The sequence below is a fragment of the Oryctolagus cuniculus genome, chromosome 8, assembly GCF_051225735.1.
Source record: "Oryctolagus cuniculus isolate XC-2025 breed Fujian yellow rabbit chromosome 8, ASM5122573v1, whole genome shotgun sequence".
Taxonomy (NCBI): domain Eukaryota; kingdom Metazoa; phylum Chordata; class Mammalia; order Lagomorpha; family Leporidae; genus Oryctolagus; species Oryctolagus cuniculus.
In genome coordinates, this window is record NC_142874.1 from 8,318,051 (window position 1) to 8,342,712 (window position 24,662).

A 24,662-nucleotide genomic window follows, 5' to 3' on the forward strand; every position below is an offset into this window, starting at 1 on the left:
AGTGCTTGGGCCCCTGCCTGCCACCTACGTGGGATACCTGGATGAAGTTCCAGGCTCCTGGTTTTGGCCTGGTACAGGCTACTGTGGCCATTTGGGGAGTAAATGAGTGGATGGAAGATCCCTCTTGCTCTGTCTTTCCCTCTCTCTGGAATTTTGAGTTTCAAATAAATGAAGAAAGAAGAAGAATAAGAGGAAGATGGAGAGGGAGAGGGAGAGGGAGAAGCAGCAGGAGAAGGAAAAGTAGAAGAGGAAGAAGAGAAGGAAGAGAAAGAAGAGGAAAAGGAGGAAGATGGAAGAAGAGGAAGAGGAGGAGGAAGAAGAGGAGGAAGAAGAGAAAGAGGAGGGGGAGGAGGAAGAAGAGGAGGGAGGGGAAGCGGTGAAGGAGGAGGAAGAAGATTGTATCATGCTTGAGTGCTTCATTAAAGTTACTTAAGTTTCTAAAAAAACAAAAAGAAGTGAAATTAGCTTCAAGATACAATGCTTTTGAACAGCCCTTGTCTCTACTGTTGAGGAAGTTATCTTTTGGTTTGGTTTGGTTTTTGTATTTTTGTTTTTACTGTGCAAGTTGTTGAACTGTTTACATAATATGGTGTTGGACTTCTTTGTATGAATTAATTTAAAATGGATCTTAGTGGAGAACGGGACTGGGAATGGGCAAGGGAGGAGGAGGAGCAGTGGGAATGTGGGTGAGAGGGCTGGTGTGGTGGGAAGAATGATTGTGCTGCACTTATGAAATGCATGAAGTCTGAGAGTCTCACAGAAAGCCAAGACACTGTGGCGAAAATGACCTGAATGAAAGATTTCAGTGAACAAGATCCCAGCAGAAAGAACAGGCCATCAAAGAAGGAGGCACCTTTCTCTGAAGGGAGGAAAGAACCTCCACTGTGACATGACCTTGATTAAATAAGGTCAGAGTTGGTGAACTCAAGAGGCTTCCATAGCCTTGACAGCTCATGACAAGAGCCTCGGGTGATTACTGACGTCATAAATAAGAGTGTCAATTGTTAAATCAACAACAGGAGTCGCTGTGCACTTACTCCCCATGTAGGATCTTTGTCCTTAATGTGTTTTACTATGAGAATTAACAGTAAAATTACTAGTCAAACAGTACTCTATATCTTGTGCGGTTGTGTGGGTGCAGTCTGTGAAATCTTTGCTTAGTATATACTAAGTTGATCTTCTGTATATAAAGATAATTGAAAATGAATCTTGATGAAGAGTGGGATGGGAGAGGGAGTGGGAGATGGGATGGCTGTGGGTGGGAGGGAGGTTATGGGGGGAAAAGCTGCTATAATTCAAAAGTTGCACTTTGTAAATTTACATTTATTAAATAAAATAAATAAATAAATAAATAAATAAATAAAAGAATTACATGAAGTCTATATTCCTTAAATAAAAGGTTTCTTTGGGGGAGAAAAAGTGAATAAAAAATAAAAAGGAAATAAAAGAAATCTCTTCCTTTTTATTAATAAAAACTTTTAAAAGAAAACTAATTTTCAATATCCTCCAAGAGATAAATGTTGAGTTATTGAGTTCAGAAAAATGAAAGAAGAAGGAGGAGAAAAAGAAAAGAAGAAGAGGAAGAAGAAGAGGAAGGGGAAGAGGAGGAAAGGGAAGAGGATAAAGAGGAGAAGAAAGAGGAGGAGGAGGAGGAGGGTCAAGAAGAAGAAGGGGGAGGAGGAAGAGGAGGAGGAGGGCCAAGAAGAAGAAGGGGGAGGTGGAAGAGGAGGAGGGGGAGGAAGAGGTGGAGAGGAAGAAGAAGAAGCAATCCAAAGAAAGAAGAAAAGAAGCCAGGAGTTTCATTTGGTATCCGTGAGTGGCAGGGCCCAACCACTTGGGCCATCTCCGGCTGTTCTCCCAGGCACATTGGCAGGAGGCTGTATCAGAAGGGGAGCAGCTGGAACATTAACTGGTGCTGATAAAGAACAAAAAATATTTAAAAAATTATACTGGCTTACTACCTGCCAAACTTGATGAAAAACAACAACCTAAGCACTGAAGAAGTTCAGTAATCTCCAAGTTGTATAAATAAGATGAGACTTAGGTTCAGCTATATAGTAATAAATCTATGGAAAAGCAAAAAAATAAAATTTGGAAAGACAATCTTGAACACAGCAAACGAAGAGGACCATGTCACCTGAACAAAAATCCAAATAAAGATTACAGCAGATTTATCGTCCAAAATAGCAGAGGCTGGAAGGTAAAGCAATGACATGTACAAATTATTAAAAGAGAAAAAAAGGCTTTCAGTCAAAAATCTCAAATCATCTTTTAAAAATAAAAGTGAAAGGAGGGCATTTGGCCTAGCAATTACTACATTTTTGGGGATGCCTGCATTCCATATCGGTGTGCCTAGGTTCAAATTGCTGGTTTCATTCCCAACGACTTCTTGAGATTGCAGACCCTGGTAGGCAGCAGTGCTGGCTCAAATACTGGGTTACTGGCGCCCATATGACAGATCTGGAAGGATTTTCCAATTCCCATCTTTGGTCTGACCCAACCTTGGCTGTTGTAGGTATTTGGGGAATGAACCAACACATGAGAACTCTCTTTCTGGCTGTGTACCTTCCCGTCTCTTCTCTGTTTCTCTCACTGTCTCTCTGCCTTTTGAACAAATAAAAACAAACCTTCAAATATAAAGAAAAAAAATACAGAAAGTGAGCGACAGGTGTTTGGCCTAGCAGTTAAAATACTGGTTAATATGTCTTTGTCTCACATCAAAATACCTGGGTTTGATACCTGACTTCAGGTCTAGCTTTGGCTCTTAAGTCCAGCTTCCTGCTAAGGTGGGCCCTGGGAGGCAGCAGAGATGTTTCAAGTAATTGAGTTTCTGTCACCAGTGTGGGAGTCCTGGGTTGCATTCTGAACACTCAACGTCAGCCCTGGCCTTTGCAGCTATTTATGGAGTGAATCAGCAGATGGGAGTTACCTTTCTGTATCTCTGCTTGTCTCTCAAATAAAGAAATAACAAATGAATAAATTAAAATGTATAAGTGGATATTAAACAAAGATATTACCACACAAATAAAATTTGAGGAAATTCCTTGGGATCAAATCAATCTTTCCAGAAGTTTAAATAAATTTCTTCAGGCTGAAAGCAAGTGAATAGTTGGAATACCCCAGACCCACTCTTTCCCCAGTCCTTTTACACAGAGTGCCAATAAAGATACTGTTCAATTAGAAAAAGACACCAGCTTCTAAAAAGTCTCTTTTTTTTCTTCTAAGTGATATAAAAAGATTGGTTAAACAATGTGATGCTATTTTATTGCTAAACCTATCACATAGGTATGCAATATATTTGACAAAAAAAAATTACAAAGGAGGTGAGAAGGATCAAAGCTATATTTAAGACAAGGAAATGGTAAAAGATGGAATGAGGAAGTGGGCACCTTAAATCCATAGGTACCTACAAAGAACCAGAAGGTTCTGTGTTGTGGCACACAGTGCAACAACAGCATCCAAAGCGGAGCACTGATTCAAGTCTTTACTGCTCCACTTCTGATCCAGCTCCCTGCTAATGCACCTGGGAAAGCAGTGGAAGATGCCCAAGTCTGTAGTCCTTGCCAACCTTGTGGGAGACCTGGCTCGAATTCTTGGAGACTGGCTTCAGCATGGCCCAGCTCCGGCTGTTGCGGACATTTGGGGAATGAATAATGGATGAAAGATCTCTCTCTCTCTCTCTCTCTCTCTCTCTCTGCCTTTCATATAAATACAATAAATATCTTAAAAAAAAAGAGAACCAAAAATCATAAATCAGATTTTTGCCACAGCATATATACTTAGCCTCATTTTTTTCTGTTTTTTTTTTTTTTTTCTGAAAGACATAAACTTGTTTAAAGCAATAAATATTATTATACATTTTTGGAAAATATCACAAGATCAGGAAGTAGTAATTAAAGATAGGTAGGAGTGACATTTCCATATTTCATTAGAATTAAGTCAGTATAAATCTGAAGTTGACTCTAATTAGTTGTATATGATAAGCCTTAGAGCAAGAATTCCAAAACAATTTTCAGAAACTGAAAACATCCTTAAAGCAGTTGAAATGTCACTCTAGAAAAGATGCACTTAATTCAAAGGAAAGCAGCGAAGGAGGAAGTCAGAAGGGGGTAACACAGGAGGCCAACAAACAGATAGCATGGGAGATGTAAATCCAATGGTAGCCATAACAAATTTAATGTGGATGCATTAAACAATCTAATCAAAATACAGCTGTAGTCACATGAGACTGAAAAGGATCCAAATGTATGCTGTTTAAAAGGGAGTTCAGATGGAAGGATTCAAAGAGAAATCCAAAGGAGACTAAGAGATACATGATTCAAAGATCAGTAAGAAATCAGGAGCGCTAGTCATGTCAGGCAAATTAATCTTGCTACAAAGCGTAACTCAAGTGCGCCTCTCAGTTAAGTGCTGCACTTCTGCACACACATGCCACCGGACACGATTCCCCACCCCTTCCCCAGTAGTAGAGGGCCCTTCCTTTCCACCTCTTGCAGAAGCAATTCATCTGCATCCACCTGCCTCTTGGCAGTAAAGAAGGGTGTGGTCGCCACCTCTCCCTCCCAGGCAACAAGTTCTGCCGGTGCTGCTAGAAGCAAAGGATCCACGTGGCTCCCTGGGGGTGAGACTCCTGTTAGCTGCCTAACATTTTCACTTCCTTGCAGAGAAGAAATGGGGCTTTCACCTCCCAGCAGCTGATTGCCTCTTTACACCATGCTCCCAAGGAAGCCATCCATGTCTGGACATCTGCCTGCCTCTGGTCTTTATCATGAGTAGTTGGTGAAATATTGAGAAGTTCAAGTCCCAGCTCTGATCTAGATTTCAGTGTCCTCACTGGGCATCCTGGGAGGCAGTAGGCAATGACTCAAAAGATTAGATTCCTGCCACCACGGTGGAAGACCTAGACTGAGTCCCCAGCTAGCTCCCCACATCAGCCTACCCAGCCCTCAAATCGATAAATAGATAAGTAATAACTTGTTTAATAAAGAATGAATGTTGTGGGTATTTAGAGAATGAACCAGCAGGTGGAAGATCTTTCTCTGTCTCTGTCTCTCTGTCTCTGTCTTTCTGTCTCTTTCTCCAAGCCTTTCAAAGTGGAAACCCACAAAGAAAGAAATAATGAGTTAGAAAGAGGAAATGTATATGCATGCCTTGTGTAGTGAGACTCTCACATGGATAAGGTGGCCTGCACATAGCCTTTAAAAATCTGTTAAAAGAGGGAAAAAAAGATGAAACTAAAAATCTCAGCCCTGAGATGGCACGGTTTATGTATGCAATTAAACTAGTTTAAAGAACAAGTTGTTATTCTGCCCCAAATCACAGACTTCCCCAGATATCTGCACAGCTTGTGTGTGCATTTCCTTCAGTCCTCAGGTCAAGCGTCGTCTTCTATTCCAGTGATTCTCAGACTTTCTGGTCATCACCCTTTTAGAATCTTAAAAATCATGGAGGACCTCCAGAGAGCTCTCATTGATACAGGTCATATGTAATTCTGTTTCCTGTAAGTGTTTCAAAGAGAACAATGCATAGGGGCTGGCCTTGTGGGGTTTTTGCCAAGCCTCTGCCTGTGGTGCCGGCATCCCATGTGGGTGCTGGTTCCTGTCCTTGCTGCTCCTCTTCCGATCCAGCTCTTTGGCTATTGCCTGGGAAAGCAGTGGAAGATGGCCCAAGTTCTTGGGCCCCTGTACCAACATGGGAGACCCAGAGGAAGCTCCTGGCTCCTGGTTTTGGATAGGCTCAGCTCTGGCCATTGCAGTCATTTGGGGAGTGAGCCAGCAGATGGAAGATATTTCTCTCTCTCTCTCTCTCTCTCTCTTTCTTACTCTGTCCCCATGTAAGTTTACCTTTCAAACAACTAAAATTATAAAAATAATAAAATTTAAACTATTAAATTGTGCTAGATTGAAACATTCGTAATGAGGAATATGGCATAGCAGAACCTGCTCAGTGGATATATAGTGGACAGATGCATTGACCACTCTACGATGGAACAGTGGCATCCTAGTTACCAATGGAAATAAGCATTTATACTTACTTAGAGGAGTGATATGAGAACTCAACTCATGGGAGAAGCTGAATGTCGACCCTCACATAAGCAGGGATAATCAAGTGGCTCAGTCGTATATTAAAGGCAAACTAAGAGTAAAGAATCAATTTCATACAAACAAAGGGAGCCAAGAAGGTTTTCTATCATTCCTTGAATTCTGGTTGAACTGATAATTGATTGATAACTTGTAAACTCGTAAACTCTGGCTATTGCATTCATTTTGGGAATGAACCATTGATGGAAGACTTCTCTCTCTCTGTCTCTCCCTCTCTCTGTCTGTAACTTTGCCTCTCAATGGCGTACAGAGTTTCTCCAGCACAAACTCAGATTTCTAAACAAGAGGGACATTACCTGGGATATATTCTAAGCCCAGGAGAGCATGCTCTTTGAGTTAAGAAAAAGAAGCTGTTGTATGTTTAGGGTCGCTACAGAGGAAAAAGCAACTAAAAAATTTCTGGGAATGGCAGGATTCTGTGGAATATGGATTTCAGGATTTGTATTAATAGCCAAGCCTTTGTATAAAGCTTTAAAAAGCCCTAATACAGGCCCACTTTGTTGGACAGGGGAGCTACAAAAGGTGCTCCAAAGAAGTAAAGAGCTTTTAACAGAAGCTCTAACATTAGGAATCCCTAAGTAATCCATTCACCTTGTTTACAGAAGGATTCCCTTCAGGGCAGTTACAGCCTAAATGAAAGGGACCTTCTCAGGTGCTACTTAGCACGCCTACCTACAGGGCATCCCAAGTGGGGGACATTTGTCAAGGATTAAACTTCTACCTCCTGAGTCTTTGCAGGTGAACTGAAAAGACACGTCTGCCTATTGCTGTGAGGCAATCCAAGGTCTTAAGTACCTCTTCAACAAGCAGAAAGATAAGTAAAGCTAATGCTTTTGTGCCATCAAGACTGGTGCACGCTAAGGCAGACATGTTGTACCTACCTCTTCTTTTGATTCTTTCTGGGAGCTGTTATTGTCAGAAAAACTCCTTAGTGAGTTCTTCTATTACACTTCAGGCCAGCTGTTACAGCAAGTACCTACGTCTATGGATACTCTGTCCAAGATAGTGATGGACAATTGACAGGCCTTGGAGTAAGTATTAATAAAACAAGGAGGAACATGTGCAATGATTGATGGAACCTGCCACCTTTACTTGAACAATAGCACATTCACTCAAAGAGACATTAAATATCTCTATGCTCAGGCTAAAATGGTTTTATAATCTGCACAAGGATAGCCTATCATCACCCACCATCTGGGAGTCTATAAAATATGTTGTTTCCATTTTAAGGGGCACTCCACTTACAACTTGTTTTGTTCCAGTTTTGCTTATGCTGATTAATAAACTTGTATATTACAGAACTCAATGACTTCTGAGAGTAATGATGACCATGCAGGAGACACAGCCAATGGGGTGACACAGTACTCCAGCTCATGCAACAAATTCATTAGATGAGATAGGAAGAGATTTCCAGACCCAGGGCAGGCAGGTGTCCCTGATCAGCAGGAAGTAGCTATAGAAGATAGGAAGTCTACATCCTTCAACATCCTCTTAAGATTAAGGGTCTGGAATCTCTGAGCGGGGAATAATATGGGACCTGATCAGGGAGAGAGGATTAGATCGATTAGATTCACGGGCTGGAGACCAGGCCCCATTGCCCCCTGAACGATCTCACCTGTATCCACCCACCTGTCATTCAGACCGTGTAACCGCCCTTGTGGAAATGAAGAAGAGGGGTGGGGTTGGTGGGCCTGCCCTGCTCTCCGTGTGCCTCTTGCACACTGCCTGCTTTCGCTGCTGCTGCTGCTCATCTTTCTCCTGCCCAGGCAGCTCCCCTGCGTGCCCCTGGCCTGCTTCCTGAGACTTCGCTATGGAGCTTCCCGCTTGCTCTCTCTGAGCCGCTCTCCCTTAATAAAGCCCTCACATTCCTGTGTGTTTCTCTTAAATAAATCTTAAGCCTTACCATGTTGCCTTGTCTTCTTTGTTCCTGAGCATAGAAGTTTCTCCAAGCGTAAGGCAAGAGCCTTAAGTATTAAATTTTGGCTTAAGCTAGACAATAACAGTTCTCTCCCCCCCAAACATTCACAAACACAGGGCCAGAGGCAAGAGTGGGAAAAGCTATCCAGGTGTTCCATGTGGGTGGCAAGAAACCAACTTCTTGAGTTTTCGGCTACTGCCTACAAGAGTATGCATTGGCAAGAAGACAAAGTCAGGGAATCGAACATAGAGCCTGGAACCCAACACAAGCATTCTGATGTGGGACGCAGGCGTCTTAACACTGTCCTTACTCATAGACTTTGTAATGCATAACATGCAAACCAAAACAGCATGCTTATGTGATTTCTCATTCTTGGAACATGGGACAGTTTGCTCTGACTTAAGACAGTAAGTCAGACTTTGTCCAGCAAGACCCTCCAAACATATTTGCGCGTATGAAGTTTTTTAGGAGATTCAATGATATTAGAGTGTCATCAGAAATGAAAACAAAGTTTTAATAAATGTGTCTTTTTTATTTTTACCCATTCATAAGGAAAATGTTAAAAGAAGATGTATGAAGTAAGTAACACTAGAAGTAGCTTGTTATGAGTAATTAAGATTTTGAGACTGTATTGTACATTTTTTTCATATTTTATTTTTTCAAAGATTTATTTGCTTGAAAGTCAGAGCTATAGAAAGAGAAGGAGAGACACAGAAAAAGAAGGAGAGACAGAGGGAGATCTTCCATCTTCTGTTTCACACCCCAGAGGGCCACAGTGGTCAGTGCTAGATCAGGTCAAAGCCAGGAGCCAGAAGCTTCTTCTGGGTCTCCCACATGGGCGGCAGGGGTCCAAATATTTGAGTCATCTGCAGCTGCTTTTCCCAGACCATTAGCAGGGAGCTGGATGGGGAGTGGAGCACCCAGGACATGAACTTGCACCTATATGGACTGCCTGTGTCTCAAGCAAGGCTTTAACCACTAAACCACAATGCCGGCCTCCATTGTCTTCTTATTTTTAAGTTGTATTGGTTTACATGTATAGAAATACTATTTAACTTCTTTCTCACTTAAAAATGTATGGAAGGTGATGCTGCCATATCGTTTCATCCTGTAAAATCCGACTACAGAATGTAAATCTAATCCAATTAATTTATTTGATAACGAAAACTCTATGAAGAACGTTTGAGTGGGAGTCTGAAAGGTGATAAGGCTGTAAATTCGTAGCTCTTTTTTTCACAGTGCTCCAATTCTACACAGAAATAATTAAACAGAGGCATAATGACTGCTGAAAATTGCATTAATTAGCTATAAATGATGATACTTTTAGATGGTACATTAATTGTTCTACATTTTCATTAAATTTATATTTGATCTAAATCTTCATTCTCTAACCCGGTTCTAGTTCACCTTCATGACTTTTTTATTTCTACCAATGATGTCATTTTCAAGAAAATCACTTTGTCTCTTTTTATGATCCATAGTTTTTTTACCAGCTATTTCAGAAATGGTTCCTTAACACGTCTTGTTTTTTAACATATACTATCAATCTAATCGCCATGCCTTAAAGACCACTGGATGCAATTTTTGAAAAACCATGTATCATCTTTTCCTCTGATTCCTTTTTCTTCAGCTACATTTTAATACCATTAAATACGATAAACTTATTAAATGCTGCTTATTATTTTAAAGATTTATTTACTTATTTGAAGTTTAAAGTTACACAGAGAGTTGGAGAGACAGAGACAGACAGATCTTCCATCCACTGGTTGACTCCGCAGATGGCAGCAACAGCTAGCGCTGGGCCAGGCCAAAGCCAGGAGCCAGGAGGTCCCTCCAGGTCTCCCACATGGGTGGCAGGGGCACAAGCAAGTGGGCCATCCTTTGCTACCTTTCCCAGGTCATTAGCAGAGAGCTGGATCAGAAGTGGAATAGCCAGGACTAGAATTGGAGCTCATATGGGATGATGGCAGTATCACAGGGAGCAATTTAACTGCTACATCAAAACTCTGGGCCCTGTCTCTTTTGTAAAATTATAGATGAGTCTTTGGGCTGGTGCTGTGGCATAGTGGGCTAAGCTTTTGCCTGTGGTGCCAGCATCTCTTATGGGCACTGGTTTGTGTCCTGACTGCTCTTCTTCTGAGCCAGCTCTCAGCTATGACCTGGGAAAGCAGTAGAAGATGGCCCAAGTGCTTGGGCCCCTGCACCCATGGGGGAGATGCAGAAGCAGCTCCTAGTCCCTGGCTTTGGATTGGCCCAGCTCCGGCCATTGTGGCCATTTTGGGAGTGAACCAGGGGATGAAAGACCTTTCTCTCTGTCTCTCTTCTGTCTGTAACTGCCTCTCAAATAAATCAATAGAATCTTTTTAAAAAGTATTGATGAGTCTCTATTGTTTTAACTCCAGATTCTTTCAATGGGTTTCAGTCTTTATCGTTCTCCCCACAGTTCTGTAATAACCTACTTTCTTGCCTTCCCTATATCATCCTCATTTCCCATAATCATTTACTTTTTCCAAGCAATTTTGGTCAGTTACTTCCCTACATCTTATTCCCACTCAGCCTTCATGCCTCTCCTCATTTCATGCCCTTCATTGATACTACTTCAACACTTCTTTCCTTCTGTAAAAAATTTACTTTTTGATCCACAGCTTCTTGTTGAAGCACCATCTTATCCTACTTTTTTTTCACTTTCACTTTTTAAGTAAACCAGCATGATTGCTGATATGATTACTTGCTGTCCACTTTGATAATGTTAACACAATGATGCTTGATGATTTGTCTTACTTTTTTATCCTACTTTTGAAGATAAAAATCTATTCAGAAATAATTATAACATAAACATTGCAGCTGCATCTTTCTAAGTTCATAATGTCTGTATTGTAACTATTGAAATGCCTTAAAAAAAACTAATTTATTTGAAAGGAAGAGTTAGAGAGAGAGAGAGAGAGAGAGAGAGAGAGAGAGAGAGACATCTTCAGTCTGCTGGCTTACTCTCCAAATGGCCAAAATGTCCAGAGCTGGCCAGGAACCAGGAGCTTCTGGGTGTCTGATGTGGGTGCGGGGCCCAAGCACTTGGCTCATGTTCCACTGCTTTCCCAGGCACGTAAGCAGGGAGCTGGATCTGAAGTAGAGCAATGGGACTTGAATTGTCATATGGGTTCTCGGTGCTGTAGGTGGTGTCTTTACCTGCTGTGCCACAATGAGGCCCCACAATGCTTTTTCCAAGTGCCTCAACATTTGTGTAGTTAATAGTATAATAATGTGAAAAATAGTTTTTAAATTTTTTTCTTTATTTGAAATGCAGAGTAGCACATGCACACACACACACAGAAAGAGAGAGAGAGAGAGAGAGAGAGAGAGAGAGGTTGAGCTTCCACTTGCAATAGCTAGGACTGGGCCAGGCCAAAGCCTGGATGTTAGATCCATTCCGATCTCCCTTGTGGGTGTCAGAGAATACTTCAGTCATCACCTCCTGCTTCTCAGGGTGTCCTGAAAATTGGATCAGAAGCCAGAGACCTGAGCCCAGACATCTTAACCTCTGAGACAAATGCCCAGCCTAGCATTTTATTTTGCATATAATCTAGATACTCCATTCTGATAGTCATTCTTTTAATACACAAGAAATTCTAAGGAATAGACATCATTGAAAGGATATATGGCCTGCTTTAAATATTCAATAATGAGGGGATATAATAATTAAATTTTTCCTAAAACGGCAAATTAATTTTTTGTTCCTTGATTAATTTCACTTTACTTTTCCCATTAAATTCATTTCATCCCATCACTTTCCAAACAAAACAGAGTACCATACTGCATTTGAAGCATTATTAGAAGCAATAATAAACCATTTGGCGGCCGGCACCCCAGCTCACTAGGCTAATCCTCCGCCTGCGGTGCTGGCACACTGGGTTCTAGTCCCGGTCGGGGCGCCGGATTCTGTCCCGGTTGCCCCTCTTCCAGGCCAGCTCTCTGCTGTGGCCAGGGAGGGCAGTGGAGGATGGCCCAAGTGCTTGGGCCCTGCACCCCATGGGAGACCAGGAGAAGCACCTGGCTCCTGCCTTCTGATCAGCAGCGATGCGCCGGCCGCAGTGCACCAGCCGAGGCGGCCATTGGAGGGTGAACCAACGGCAGAGGAAGACCTTTCTCTCTCTCTCTCTCTCTCTCTCACTGTCCACTCTGCCTGTCAAAAATAAATAAATAAATAAATAAACCATTTGGCATGCATATTAAATCATTCACTGGATTCTCAAGGGTTAAAATTTAAGAGATTTATTATATTTTTAACAAGCAATGTCTACAGACAGAGCATCCACATGGTGTAAGCTACCAAAGAAAATGTGTGTGACAGACTTATACTAAATCATTAAGTCAAAGACACATTATATGGTTCATGTTCACAAGGGACAGAATTACTAAAAGTAAGCAGATTATTAAGTAGAAACATGATCTGATTTTTGTGGTTTATTAAATCTACCTCCCATAATGTTTCCTTAAGCTAAGAACAAATCTACTGTACAACACAACTCAGGATGCTATATACACATAAGATATTACACACTATAAAATTCCAGGTTTCTAAGCAGTTTTACACAATTTAAACTTGAGTAAAATTTTTATTTAAAAAAGACCTTATTGGATTACCTTCCAGAAACGGAGGTCATTTCAACAGCCCATTAACATTTTTAGCAACAATAAAAACAAAAATAAGTAAAAAGATTCTCAAAACATGTCAGCTATTATTTTAAACTTTGATAATTATCTGCTTATTTCAACAAACCAACTCACCCAGTTTTAATCTACTTCAACTGACCCTTTCTCATTTAAAATAAAAAAGAAGCATTGAGTTTAACTGCTCTGCAGTGTCTCAAATAAGAGGATTAGTTAGAGCCGGCGCCGTGGCTCAATAGGCTAATCCTCCACCTTGCGGCGCCGGCACACCGGGTTCTAGTCCCGGTTGGGGCGCCGGATTCTGTCCCGGTTGCCCCTCTTCCAGGCCAGCTCTCTGCTATGGCCAGGGAGTGCAGTGGAGGATGGCCCAGGTGCTTGGGCCCTGCACCCCATGGGAGACCAGGAAAAGCACCTGGATCCTGGCTCCTGCCATCGGATCAGCACGGTGCGCCGGCTGCAGCGGCGGCCATTGGAGGGTGAACCAACGGCAAAGGAAGACCTTTCTCTCTCTGTCTCTCTCTCTCACTGTCCACTCTGCCTATCAAAAATAAAAAAAAAAAAAAAAAAAAAAGAGGATTAGTTAGATTTCAAACTACATACACCATGAAAGAGAGATCATTTAAGGATTATATAGGAGTAGAATAGAAGAAATCATTTAGGGAAACTGTTAGCCGGGATGGGCTTTGATGGGCTGCATTTCAGTAGCAGAAGCAATGCAGAAGTACATCTTAACTCACCAGTTTAAAGCTACTACTTAAGCCCTAGCTTCTATCCCCAATTCTCCGAAGCCACTATGCCTTACCAGTTCTCTAGCTGGTTTTTTCTCCCCCATGTTATTTTCCCTCTAGGTGGTTCATTCTAAGCAGACACAGGTAAATTCTTTTTTTTTTTTTGAACTGAAAATTCTGGATGATGCAATCCTAGTGATACAACACAGGGCTGCATGAAAGGAATCTATTTTAATAATAAAGGAAACATTAGTAAGCAGTTGACATCCCAGGTAAATTTGCGTTACAAATATAATGCACTCCAGTGATTGAAATAAAATGAGTAGATAACGCATTGCGAACATTTTCACCATAATTATTTTCCCTTTCTTCCTTCACATTTGCTATAGCATGCTGCAGATCATACGGTAAACCTCAACTAGTTTGCCACCTAAAGTCAACTCATGCCTTCAAACGATATTTCATTGAGGATTAAATCAATGACTGAAAGCATGTTTTGGTGCAAGAGATATTAAATATTTTTTAATGACAAGAGTTATATACGTATGAGAGTGTTCAATGTACAGCTTTTAGCTTTCCTTTTCCTCCTGTGACATTCCCTTCAAGGCACAAAAGATTATAAACAGTGGACGGGACAAACATTTTGAATTAAGAATTTTAAGGTTTCACAACGCCTTTTGTTCCTAGGTTAAGCATACCAAAAGGACAGAGGGAAAAAAAAGATAAATTGCCCTCAAATGAAATCATGTTTAGTCATCTGAAATTCCCTGCAGTTTGGTTATTTTTTAAAGAATTTAAAATGCTATTTTACTGGTTCTAAACATAATTGTATAGTTGAATCTTGTGATTCTCATTCATTATTGTGTTATGCATTTCTAGTCAACCAATATTATGAAGCATACATGTGTTTCTTAAAAATATTTTTTCAATTCAGGCCAATCAAGTAAATTATGCTTGACTAGTATAGGACCTTTGAAAGTTAAGCTGTAAATTTAAACAATGGGTTAAGTGCAATGTACTGTAAAACTCTTCACTCAGCAATTCTATCGGGCTCTTAGGCATCTCCAACCCAAACGACCGTATTTCCTTTCTCAACCTCAGTGATCTCACAGTTTAACTTATTGAGTCGTCCATCTAGGATGAAGAGAGAGTCCTTGGAAGGAGTCATCAGGTACTGACCAAACAAGCCACTGTCCTGGATCCGCCTGTTCTTCCGGCTCCAGGGCCACTCTTCTGCTCTGAGCGGTTCCTTCAGGCTCTTTATCATCTTGACTTTCCCAGAGGAGAGCTCCACAAACAGCACATCCGTTTGCGTGCTGGAACTACCGTAGATGTTGTACTGGTGGGCTTCTGTGAAGGACGGCTGGAAGGCCAGATCAGATATGTGCAGGTTGGTGTGGATATCAAAGGCCTCCTGTATTTCTCCTCTGATGGTAATGTACTGGACTCTCACAAGACCTTTGACATCATTAATGCTGACAAGGTAGTGGCCGTCTGGAGAGACATACGGAGTGCCCGTCACATCACTATTGAACCCAATGACTGAGTCGGTTACACCGTCCACCATGAGCTGCGGTGGCACTGCTCCAGTGCTGTCAGGTTTGCAACCAACAAAGTAGTACCCTCCCAAGTGTGTGTAAGCCAACGATTGAGGGACGCACTTATAGTCCTTCAAGTTAATTGTCTTGATGTAGGACATGGTTTCAAGGTCAATTTTTTGTAATGCAGCTTCATCCTTATGAAGAATAAATCCAAATCTGAAAAGATGGAAATCAAAGTTAGACAGGAAAGTACAGATTCGTTACCATAAGAGAAAGCATCGTGGACAGGTAGAAAGATCCATTGTGAGCCCAGACATGAACAGCTAAGGCAGCAATTTGTGTCACAATTGTGTTAGGATTAATCTTTAGAGTGTGCTTCCCTCCTCCTTGCTCTAGGTCATTCTCTTATTACATCCAATTATAACTCATGTTGTAGAAAGCAAAATAATTAAAAGCGATATATCTAGTTAATTGGAGCAACAGATTTTGCTTTTAACGTTAAGAATAAAAAGTAAACATTTTGCATGTCTCTAAACCCTATGATATTGAATAACCTTAATTAACCACTGCTAAAGCCAGAAAGAATAAACATTTTTAATACATGAAATACATGTATTTCACTTACTTAATTTACTTCTTGTGTTTTGATCATCAAATGAATGTGACACACATAACTGTGTAAGAGAAATTATCTATCTCTTTCTTATTTTAGCTTACATTAAAGAACTGTGTATAGATAAGTAGATATACATACAAATGCACATTTCTATATTTTTGGTATGGAACTGCTATACTTTTATTATGTTTTAGGGTCACCTTTATTTCCTTTATAATGTTAATATTGATTTCATTGTAAATGTTAAAAACAAGTTCCATTTTCCAACCCCATCATGTCTATGTTGTTTCATTATTTTTGGAAAGATGTATTTATTTATGTGAAAGGCAGAGTTACAAGGAGGCAGAGGCAGAAAGAAAGATAAAGGTCTTCAATCTGCTGGTTCACTCCCCGAATGGCCACAACAGCTGGAGCTGGATTGATCTGAAGCCAGAAGCCAGGAGCTTCTTCTGGGTCTCCCACGCAGGTGCAGGGGCCCAAGGACTTGGGCCATCTTCTGCTGGTTTCCCAGGCCATAGCAGAGAGCTGGATCAGAAACACAGAAGCTGGGACTCGAACAGGCATCCATACGGGATGCCAGCACTGCAGGCGGTGGCTTTACCTGCTACATCACAGCACCGGGTCCTATTTTTTTTTTTTTTTAGTGATATATCTGCTTTGCCATGGTTACCTTATATTGAACAATGGAAAACTTTGCCATAGTTTATACCATTAAAGTCAATTAAAAAGTTTTCTTTGTCTTGGTTGGGTCTTTAATTAGTTCAGGGCTTTTCAAAGCATTTATTCTAAATATGGGCTGAAAATTATCAGAATTCCCTGTGGCAAGAACAAATAGATTTTGAAATTAGTTAACGGATACTCACCAAGAATATTTAGGTGTGTAGATATATTGACATTATTTATGAAGGCATGGACTATGATGGAAGATATCATCTCTTTTCTATTATAAATTGTACATGAGCTCAGAGAAAGCAGTAATAGGTTCATTTAATAACAGCAATAAGCCAATCAAGTTTGGCATTTCAGTTCTCCTCTTAACCTGAGACTTCTGGTCCCTTTGGGAAATGGTTTGTGAATGCTAATGAGGAGGAATGAGACAAGCTCTTGCAAGTCCTGAACTATTTTAACTCAGATTCTGAAGACTGTCCTGCAGCTTTGTGTGATACAGAACAGCCTCTTTGGAAGGTAATTAAAATTTTACAAAAAGATGGTCCCGTGAAAAATGCAGAAGCTCTGGGTGGGGCGATACAATTCCATCCACTGTGGCGCCCGCACCGCACTTGCCTGCAGGACTGGAGATGCATGCGAATGCCTTCAACTTTCCACCAGTGATTTATCGCTTAGGAAGTGGTATCTCTAATTCAAAATCTCCCCAGTACAGATTGATATTCCGAAGTCTCCACTGTTCATTAGGCTCTGATTAATATTTACGATGCTCTCAACGTTTTATGCCTGCTTAGTATAATAAAACCTTGCACAGGACTAGGCCTAACACAGTTTGTCTAAGATTTGTCAGCATGTGTATAGAAGTTGCAGACTGAGAGATGAGAGTTAAAACTAACTCTGCATCACTTACTCTGCTAGAACATTTTTGCCACTGGCCTGCATGGTGTTGTGTGGAATTGCCAGATTTAGTGGGGATAATTACACTAAAGTTTTGCTTTTCTAAATCATTTTATTTTTCTGAATGTCTGATAAATTAGCTAATAATAACATTTATGAAGTATTGAACTTTACTGCACTTATGTTTCAGGTGAGTTCCTGAAAAGATTTATGCATAAACACTTGGTATTTTCAATGAAGTACAGCCTTCTGACACAGGCTAACATAGTTTCATGATCCAGTTTTCCCAAACTATAGACATTATGATCTTATATATAGTCTTTGACTTCAATGAGTATCAATTTTATCATTAGCAGGGACAGGAGAAAAGTACATCCTTGCTTAAGGGTGAGAGTAAATGCATGCATGTTACCCCAAATTTATTGTCAATAAGCAGAAAATTTCAGTTCTTTTCACCTTAAGTCACATTATTTTCCTATTATGGGCTAAAATATTTCCCATGAGATGACTGATTATTTTAACACATGATTATGAAAACAGAAGCATATATACTGCTAATTTCTGTGTAACTAGTGTTCCCACACTACTTCAGGTGGCCATTTGATGTGCCAGTGAAGACACCACTTGGGATGTCTGGATCCTAAATCCAAGTGCCAGGGTTCACGTATTGGCATCACTACAAACTCTAGCTTCCTACCTTGGCTGGCATCAAGTGATTGGCAGAGTAGCTGCGTCCCTGATTCTCATCTGAGAAATCTGGATTAACTTGCAAGTTCCTGGCTTCAGGCTGGCTCAGGCCCAGCTACTGCAAGCACTGGAGGACTGAACTGGCACATGAAAGATCTCCCTTCTCTCTCTCTCTCTCTCTCTCTCTCTCTCATAAATTCAATCAATCAATAATATATATTTATATATAGTAACCCAGACTTGGCTATATTTTCCTAATAATTAATACTAGAGACAGACATTAACAATAGAAATGCATATTTTTAATTTGCTCTCACTCTTATCAACAGGATCCAGTCCCATGGGGGGAGCAACTTGGACTAGACTAAGTTACTGGAATTAAGACTTATTCTATGCACATGCTCTCCCACAATATGGCGCTGAGAAGGGAGTAAACAACTTCTACACAGCTGCCTCTCGCCATCTTGAGTGATGACCTGCAGGAGCTGATCCTGCTCCTGATTGGAGGAGAGCAGTGTACTCGGCGTGTGGGCAGCAGAGTTGGGATTGGTGGAAGAGGACTATAAAGGAGGAGAGCGACAACATGCACCAGGAACATCTATCTGAAGGAACACCTGTGCAGCCCCCGAGAGAGCCGGCCGGCGGTGGGCCACTACCCCGCGGAAGTGGGGAAAGTGGCAGGGGGAGCCGCCCTTCCACGGAGGTGGAAGGATCGGCAGCCAACCCGGGAAGAACCAGCAGCAAACCCGGGAAGGGCCAAGCAGACAAAAGAACAGCGCAGGGTCCTGTGTCGTTCCTCCACGAAGAGGGGGAGCGACAGTCCCATTCACGCATTATCCAATCACCTCATTTCTCACAATGATAGGAATACAGAATTTAGATCACACTACCTTCTTTAGAGGCACTGCTTCAGTTCCGCTGAGGACAGGGAGCAGTAAGTAATGGTGTATGGGGTGAAACGAACTTAATCTCAGCACACATGACAGTATTTCAAACAGCTACTGCTTTTACGCATTAATTTTAGCAGAAATCATGGTAATTTTATGGCTGACATTGAGACCTGGATATCTAATGATTTGGAGGATCGCAGTGTTTTTGTACAGGCAGTCCAGTAGCCTTGCAAAGAGTAGTATTTGACCAAGACAGGAAGAAAACAGATAGAGAAGAGCGTAATTGAAATGCCATGAAGCCTGATAAAGAATAAATTATTGGAGATCGCCATATCCTGCAAGGCCAGGCTGCTTACGTCTTGCAACTGAATAATGTGTAATCCCCCAGTTATCTAATATTCCGTCTCTGAATGGGGCTGATTATTTAAAACAGTTTTCTGGTCACTGACTCCACAGCATCTGCATGTTATCTCATTTCTACCCTGTTTTCAACTTTATCACCTGACAGGCTGCCAAAGGGGTATCATGATTGGAAATAATATTCCTTCTAGTTCTGACATCTTCAGAGCCAAGAGCAATGTCTTCATATGCTTCCAGATACCACAAAGGTCTGAATGATGGATATTGTAAGACTTGTAGAGTAATGATTATTTTGTGTCCTGGAACTTAATATAGCACTGTCAGTCCTGAGTTCTCAGAGATGATCAACTAATCAGTTCTCTTTGTGTTTGACATCAATGTCCAGTCACTGGGGCTCGACTCCCAGCTAGAGTATGGGGACGCTCTCCTTTCTCAAACGCCATCAACTGAACCATCTCAGATGTCAGCACCAGTCTTTGCATGTACATCAGTGGGTATAAATGCAAAGTAGTGAGTGAAGATCCGTGTGTCTGAGCATTGAGTAAGCCAGGTATGTCAACATCCCTGCATTCACATCTAAAACAGAAGTATTTCCAAAGTTTTTCTAATAGTCAATTATTGAGATCTTATTACTTGATATAAAATTTCTGAGCAAAAGAATTTGAGAAGCCCGAGGAACTAGTAGTATGAACATTTTAGTTATGGAAGTCTCCATCCAAACTATATGATCAAGTGATCAGTACTTCATAAATACATGCGAACAGGATTATTAATATTTTGTTCTTCTAATCAGATTAAAAATGTATTTTCCAATTGGAAGGCAAGAAATTCTGGACAGGTAAAATACTAAAATCACAGTTCTCCCTCTGACACAATTAAAATATGAATTCATACAAACAATATGCTGTAATGACACCTTCCATGGTGTTATACCGAAAACAGATTTTTGTTCATGGACACACACCATAAGCTGACATGAGCCATCATTCACCAGTTTATGAGTTCTTTTCCATTTAGTTTTTTTTTTTCCACTATTCCAGACTGATCCTTGCAAGACTGAATGCTGCTCCTACTAAAGTATTAGAAAATTTAGTATTCTCCAGAACTTCACATAAATAGCTCTGTAAAGCAAAGATGTTCAAAGAGTGGCCATATTTGGAAGAGAAGAACTGGAATGGCCACGTTTAGCAAAGCTGTATAACTAGAATGCAGACATTTTTTTTGCAATATTTGTAATGCTGAGATGTCTCTGAGACGTGGAAGAGCTTTGAAGCATGTTGTTTTCAAAATTTAGTGCAGAAGAACTAAAGTAACAGATGTCATCCCACTGGATCTCTATTAGCATATTACAGAAATTTTACAATGAAACGTTTAAGCTAAATTACTTCTGTCCTAGTGTTCATCGTTAGATTTCTTTTTCTTAAAAAAAGGAATAGAATATGTTTGTGAACACTAGATTCTTATTTTTTTCTTCTTCTCTGTTATCCTAATATGTAAGGTACAGATTCTTCTAGAGAAAATTTAGAAATAAATGTTTAATTTAATTGCAGTACACTCAACATACCTAATTGCTTATCAGAATAAACATATTATAAAAGTATGTGACTTCCAGGGGCCGGCACTGTGGCACAGCGGGTTAACACCCTGGCCTGAAGCGTCGCCATCCCATATGGACACTGGTTCTGGTCCCGGCTGCTCTTTTTCCAATCCAGCTCTCTGCTATGGCCTGGGAAAGCAGTGGAAGATGGCCCAAGTCCTTGGGCCCCTGTACCCACTTGGGAGACCCAGAAGAAGCTCCTGGCTCCTGGCTCCTGGCTTTGGATCAGCGCAGCTCCGGCCATTGCTGCCAATTGGGGAATGAACCATCAGATGGAAGATCTCTCTCTCTGTCTCTCCTCTCTCTGTGTAACTCATTGAAAAAAAAAAGGGTCAGAATTTTTAAGAATTTTGTGCATTCTAGCTAGACTATATACCATATTTCTTTTTCTCTTTCTTTCTTTTTTTTTCTTTTTCTTTTTTTTTTTTTTTTTTTTTACAGGCAGAGTTACAGAGAAAGAACCAGAGAGAAATGTCTTCCTTTCGTTGGTTCAACCCCCAGATGGCCCTTAAGGCTGGTGTGCTGCGCCGATCCGAAGCCAGGAGCCAAGTGCTTCCTCCTGGTCTCCCATGTGGGTGCAGGGCCCAAGCACTTGAGCCATCCTCCACTGCCCTCCTGGGCCACAGCAGAGAGCTGGACTGGCAGAGGAGCAACTGGGACAGAACCCGGGGTAGCGGCTCCGCAGGCAGAGGATTAGCCAAGTGAGCCACGATGCTGGCCCAGATAGGATTTTCAAAGACTGGTTATTCTTTTTACTTTGGGTTTGGAAAATACCATGAAAATGTGAAAAGAACACCTTTCTCAATATTATCCACTTTTCTGAATACAATCCATTTCAGTCAGGAGTTGTGAAATGGATCAAAGATAACTTAGTAGAAATGGAGTAGAGTAGAAGGAAATAGAGTTAATAAGTATAAAAGTGGAAATAGGAAAGGAAGGGCAAAACAGATAAGAACAGATTAAAGTTTATTATTTAAACAAAAAAGTCTTACCAATGTGTCTATTTTATGTCTGCAAGACAGAAATAGTGGGTAAAAAGAGTTGTATGAGACAGGAATTGGGGTTAGATACTATCTGACCAAGTTCAATATTCTTCACCATCTACTATGGGCAGTACTCTGTATTAAATCTTATGGAGGAAACAGAAAGACACATTCTCTATCAACACAAATTACATGAAGCAGTGAGTGCTTTAATTACACGTCCTAGGTGTGTTTTGGGAACCTCTTCAAAGATGGCAGACGATACGGATGTAGCTGCATTCCGTTTGGGCTACTAAAACACATATTTTAATAACTATGCCGTAAAAGTTAATATGGTTAATACCAATGTTGTATCATTTTCCCACCAGTTATATTTTCTTCATGCCCAATAAGGCTTCATGAAGAAATATTGCTTCAAAAGTTAAGGGTATCTACACATGTTTAGAAAGCAATCCAAATTTTATAATTTTTAAAAATAATTATCATGTATGTGTGCTGATGAGTAGGTGAGAATGAGGGAAAGGAAAGTCAAAGTTGTGTTTTGTTTGGAAATTATTTTGAAACTATCTCTGAACAACTATTTAGAGGTATTTAGGCTTTGCATTCCGTTTGGGTGGGTGGGGGGGGCGGCACTGGGGCTCACTTCGCTAATCCTCCACCTGCAGCGCCGGAATCCCATATGGGCGCCGGGTTCTAGTTCCAGTTGCTCCTCTTCCAGGCCAGCTCTCTGCTGTGGCCAGGGAGTGCAGTGGAGGATGGCCCAAGTGCTTGGGCCCTGCACCCCATGGGATCCAGGAGAAGCACCTGGCTCCTGGCTTAGGATTGGCGCAGCTCACCGGCCATAGCGGTCATTTGGGGGGTGAACCAATGGAAGGAAGACCTTTCTCTCTGTCTCTCCCTCTCACTCTCTGTAGCTCTACCTGCCAAACAAATAAAATAAAATAAAATCTTAACAAAAAGACACAAAGGGTCACTCTTAAGAGGATTTAAATAAGTAACAGCATGATTCTAGAAAACTATTACTAATAAGGCTTCAAAGTGAACAAATGCTTTAGGTAAAGGTCCTTTATCAAAATTATATTTTAAATAAAAACCAAAATATAGCCAATGTGATAATGTTATTTAAGAAGATTAGAAACTGCAAAGAAAAAGTAAAGTTATCCAACTCTATTCTTACTAAATTTAAAAATTTTAGTGACACAAGAATTGTGTATATTCACGGGGTATCACATGATATTCTAATACTCTACACATCATGTAGTCTAAATTGAGTAAATGCATCTATCTTCTCAAATAATTAACATTTCTTTATTCCTCTTTTCTAATTTGTATGTGTTACCCAGCATTAATGAAATAATTGAAAATAGGGAATGCTAGAAGATCAGTTATTAACGTTCTATTCTAATGAAACAATTCAAAATGTTAAGGGCATAAAAATAATTTCAAAAAGTAATATATTCTATATATGCTAATAATTAGAACTGAAAAAAGTTTAGCAAATCTAAATCTAAAAGATCTATGAAAACACTGAATAATTTATATTGCTATAGCACTTTTGCAATGACTCAAATGAATAGAAATTTGTTTATTCCATTATTTTAAAAAATGTTAAAACTCCTATAGTTGATCTATAAATTTAATAAATCACCTCCAAATACCAATATCTTATAATTAAATAGGCTACTTTTAATGTGTAAGATAAAATTACTAACAGTGTTTAAGGTGACACACTCTAAAGTTAATAGAAACGCCACAAAAAAGACATCAATCAATTCCAAGGAAGAAATATGAGAGATTAGTTATTCTGGGTATTTACCAATAACTAAAACAGTGAAAAACATATATATAAAGAAAGAGAAAGATCAATGAAATAAATAAAGATTCAGACATAAAGTGAATTTATATGAACTACAAGTAGCATTCCCAATCAATGGAAAGCTATTTCCTATTCCATTAAGGAGGGACTAACAGCTACCTCAAGGAACAAACAAATGGAGCTAATATCCTACATGCTAGATTATAAGAGATACTATTTTCAATGAATACTACCTTACAATATCCATACGTTTGAGTAGTTTCCTCCCACATTGATCCTGGGGTAGCCACGTGGTTTGTTAATGCCACTGGGGAATTAGCAACAGGAGGCAAACAGGGACTAGATAGGTTAGGGCTTTTGTTCTTAGACCACTGCAATCATTTTTGAGGGAGTCTTGTACAGCTTCCTTAAGTATAAAATATACTGAGAGGCCCACTCAACCTAGGCACCAAAATGAAGTAAGTCACCAACCAGTCCTCCAAATAAATGAAGTCACATGAGTGTACTCATTATTAAGTGTTTAATTAAACTATGGTGGACCACCTTATAGATTCCAATAGATAATTATAAAACAGTAGCCCAAATATGAACAGAATTGCTATATATACACCATGCTGTCACTTATATAAATGAAAAAAATTTTAAAAAGCAAATGAACTAAAAACCAATACTCATTTTATAAGAATAAATCTAATGAAAGGATATCTTAAACACATGAGAAGTGTTGACTGTAGGATTTGGAGAAGGTAATGAAAGTTGCAAAAACAGGAATAAAAGGAATTAAAAAAAGAGAGGGATCTTATAGATATTAATAATTATGATATGCTATGAACTAGGGGGTATGTATGATCAATTAACTTAATCCTCTTTCCTTGCACCCCAACTCAGAATAATATTGGTTACATTGAGGATGGGAGTAGCACTACAAAGAATAAAGAAACTGCATGTGGAATACATGATGGAGGAAGATTTTACATGACATTTTTGTGAGTAATTTTAAACATATTGAAATGTTTTACTTATTCACAAATTTTGTTCAAGTATACAAGGAAAAAGAAAAAAAAACTATTAGATGATATTCTCCTTGATATAAATTTCCACTGTTGTTTAGTAATTATGTATGTAAGTATATACACATTTGGAACTATTATATACACAAACATGTACACCACACAATTTTACATTTATACAGTATAA

The 24,662-nt window shown here is 40.0% G+C and overlaps 1 protein-coding gene across 5 annotated transcripts in view; it reads right to left on the bottom strand.

Moving 5' to 3' along the window:
* Positions 1-12,269: 12,269 nt before the first annotated feature.
* Positions 12,270-24,662, bottom strand: part of FSTL5 (follistatin like 5) — an 845,021-nt gene continuing 832,628 nt past the window's right edge. For all 5 annotated transcript variants that reach the window (XM_051831719.3, XM_051831717.3, XM_051831718.3 and 2 more), the window contains one exon: positions 12,270-15,169. In XM_051831719.3, the coding sequence (XP_051687679.3) occupies positions 14,467-15,169 (703 nt within the window). In that variant the 3' untranslated portion in view covers positions 12,270-14,466. The remainder of the gene's footprint in view (positions 15,170-24,662) is intronic.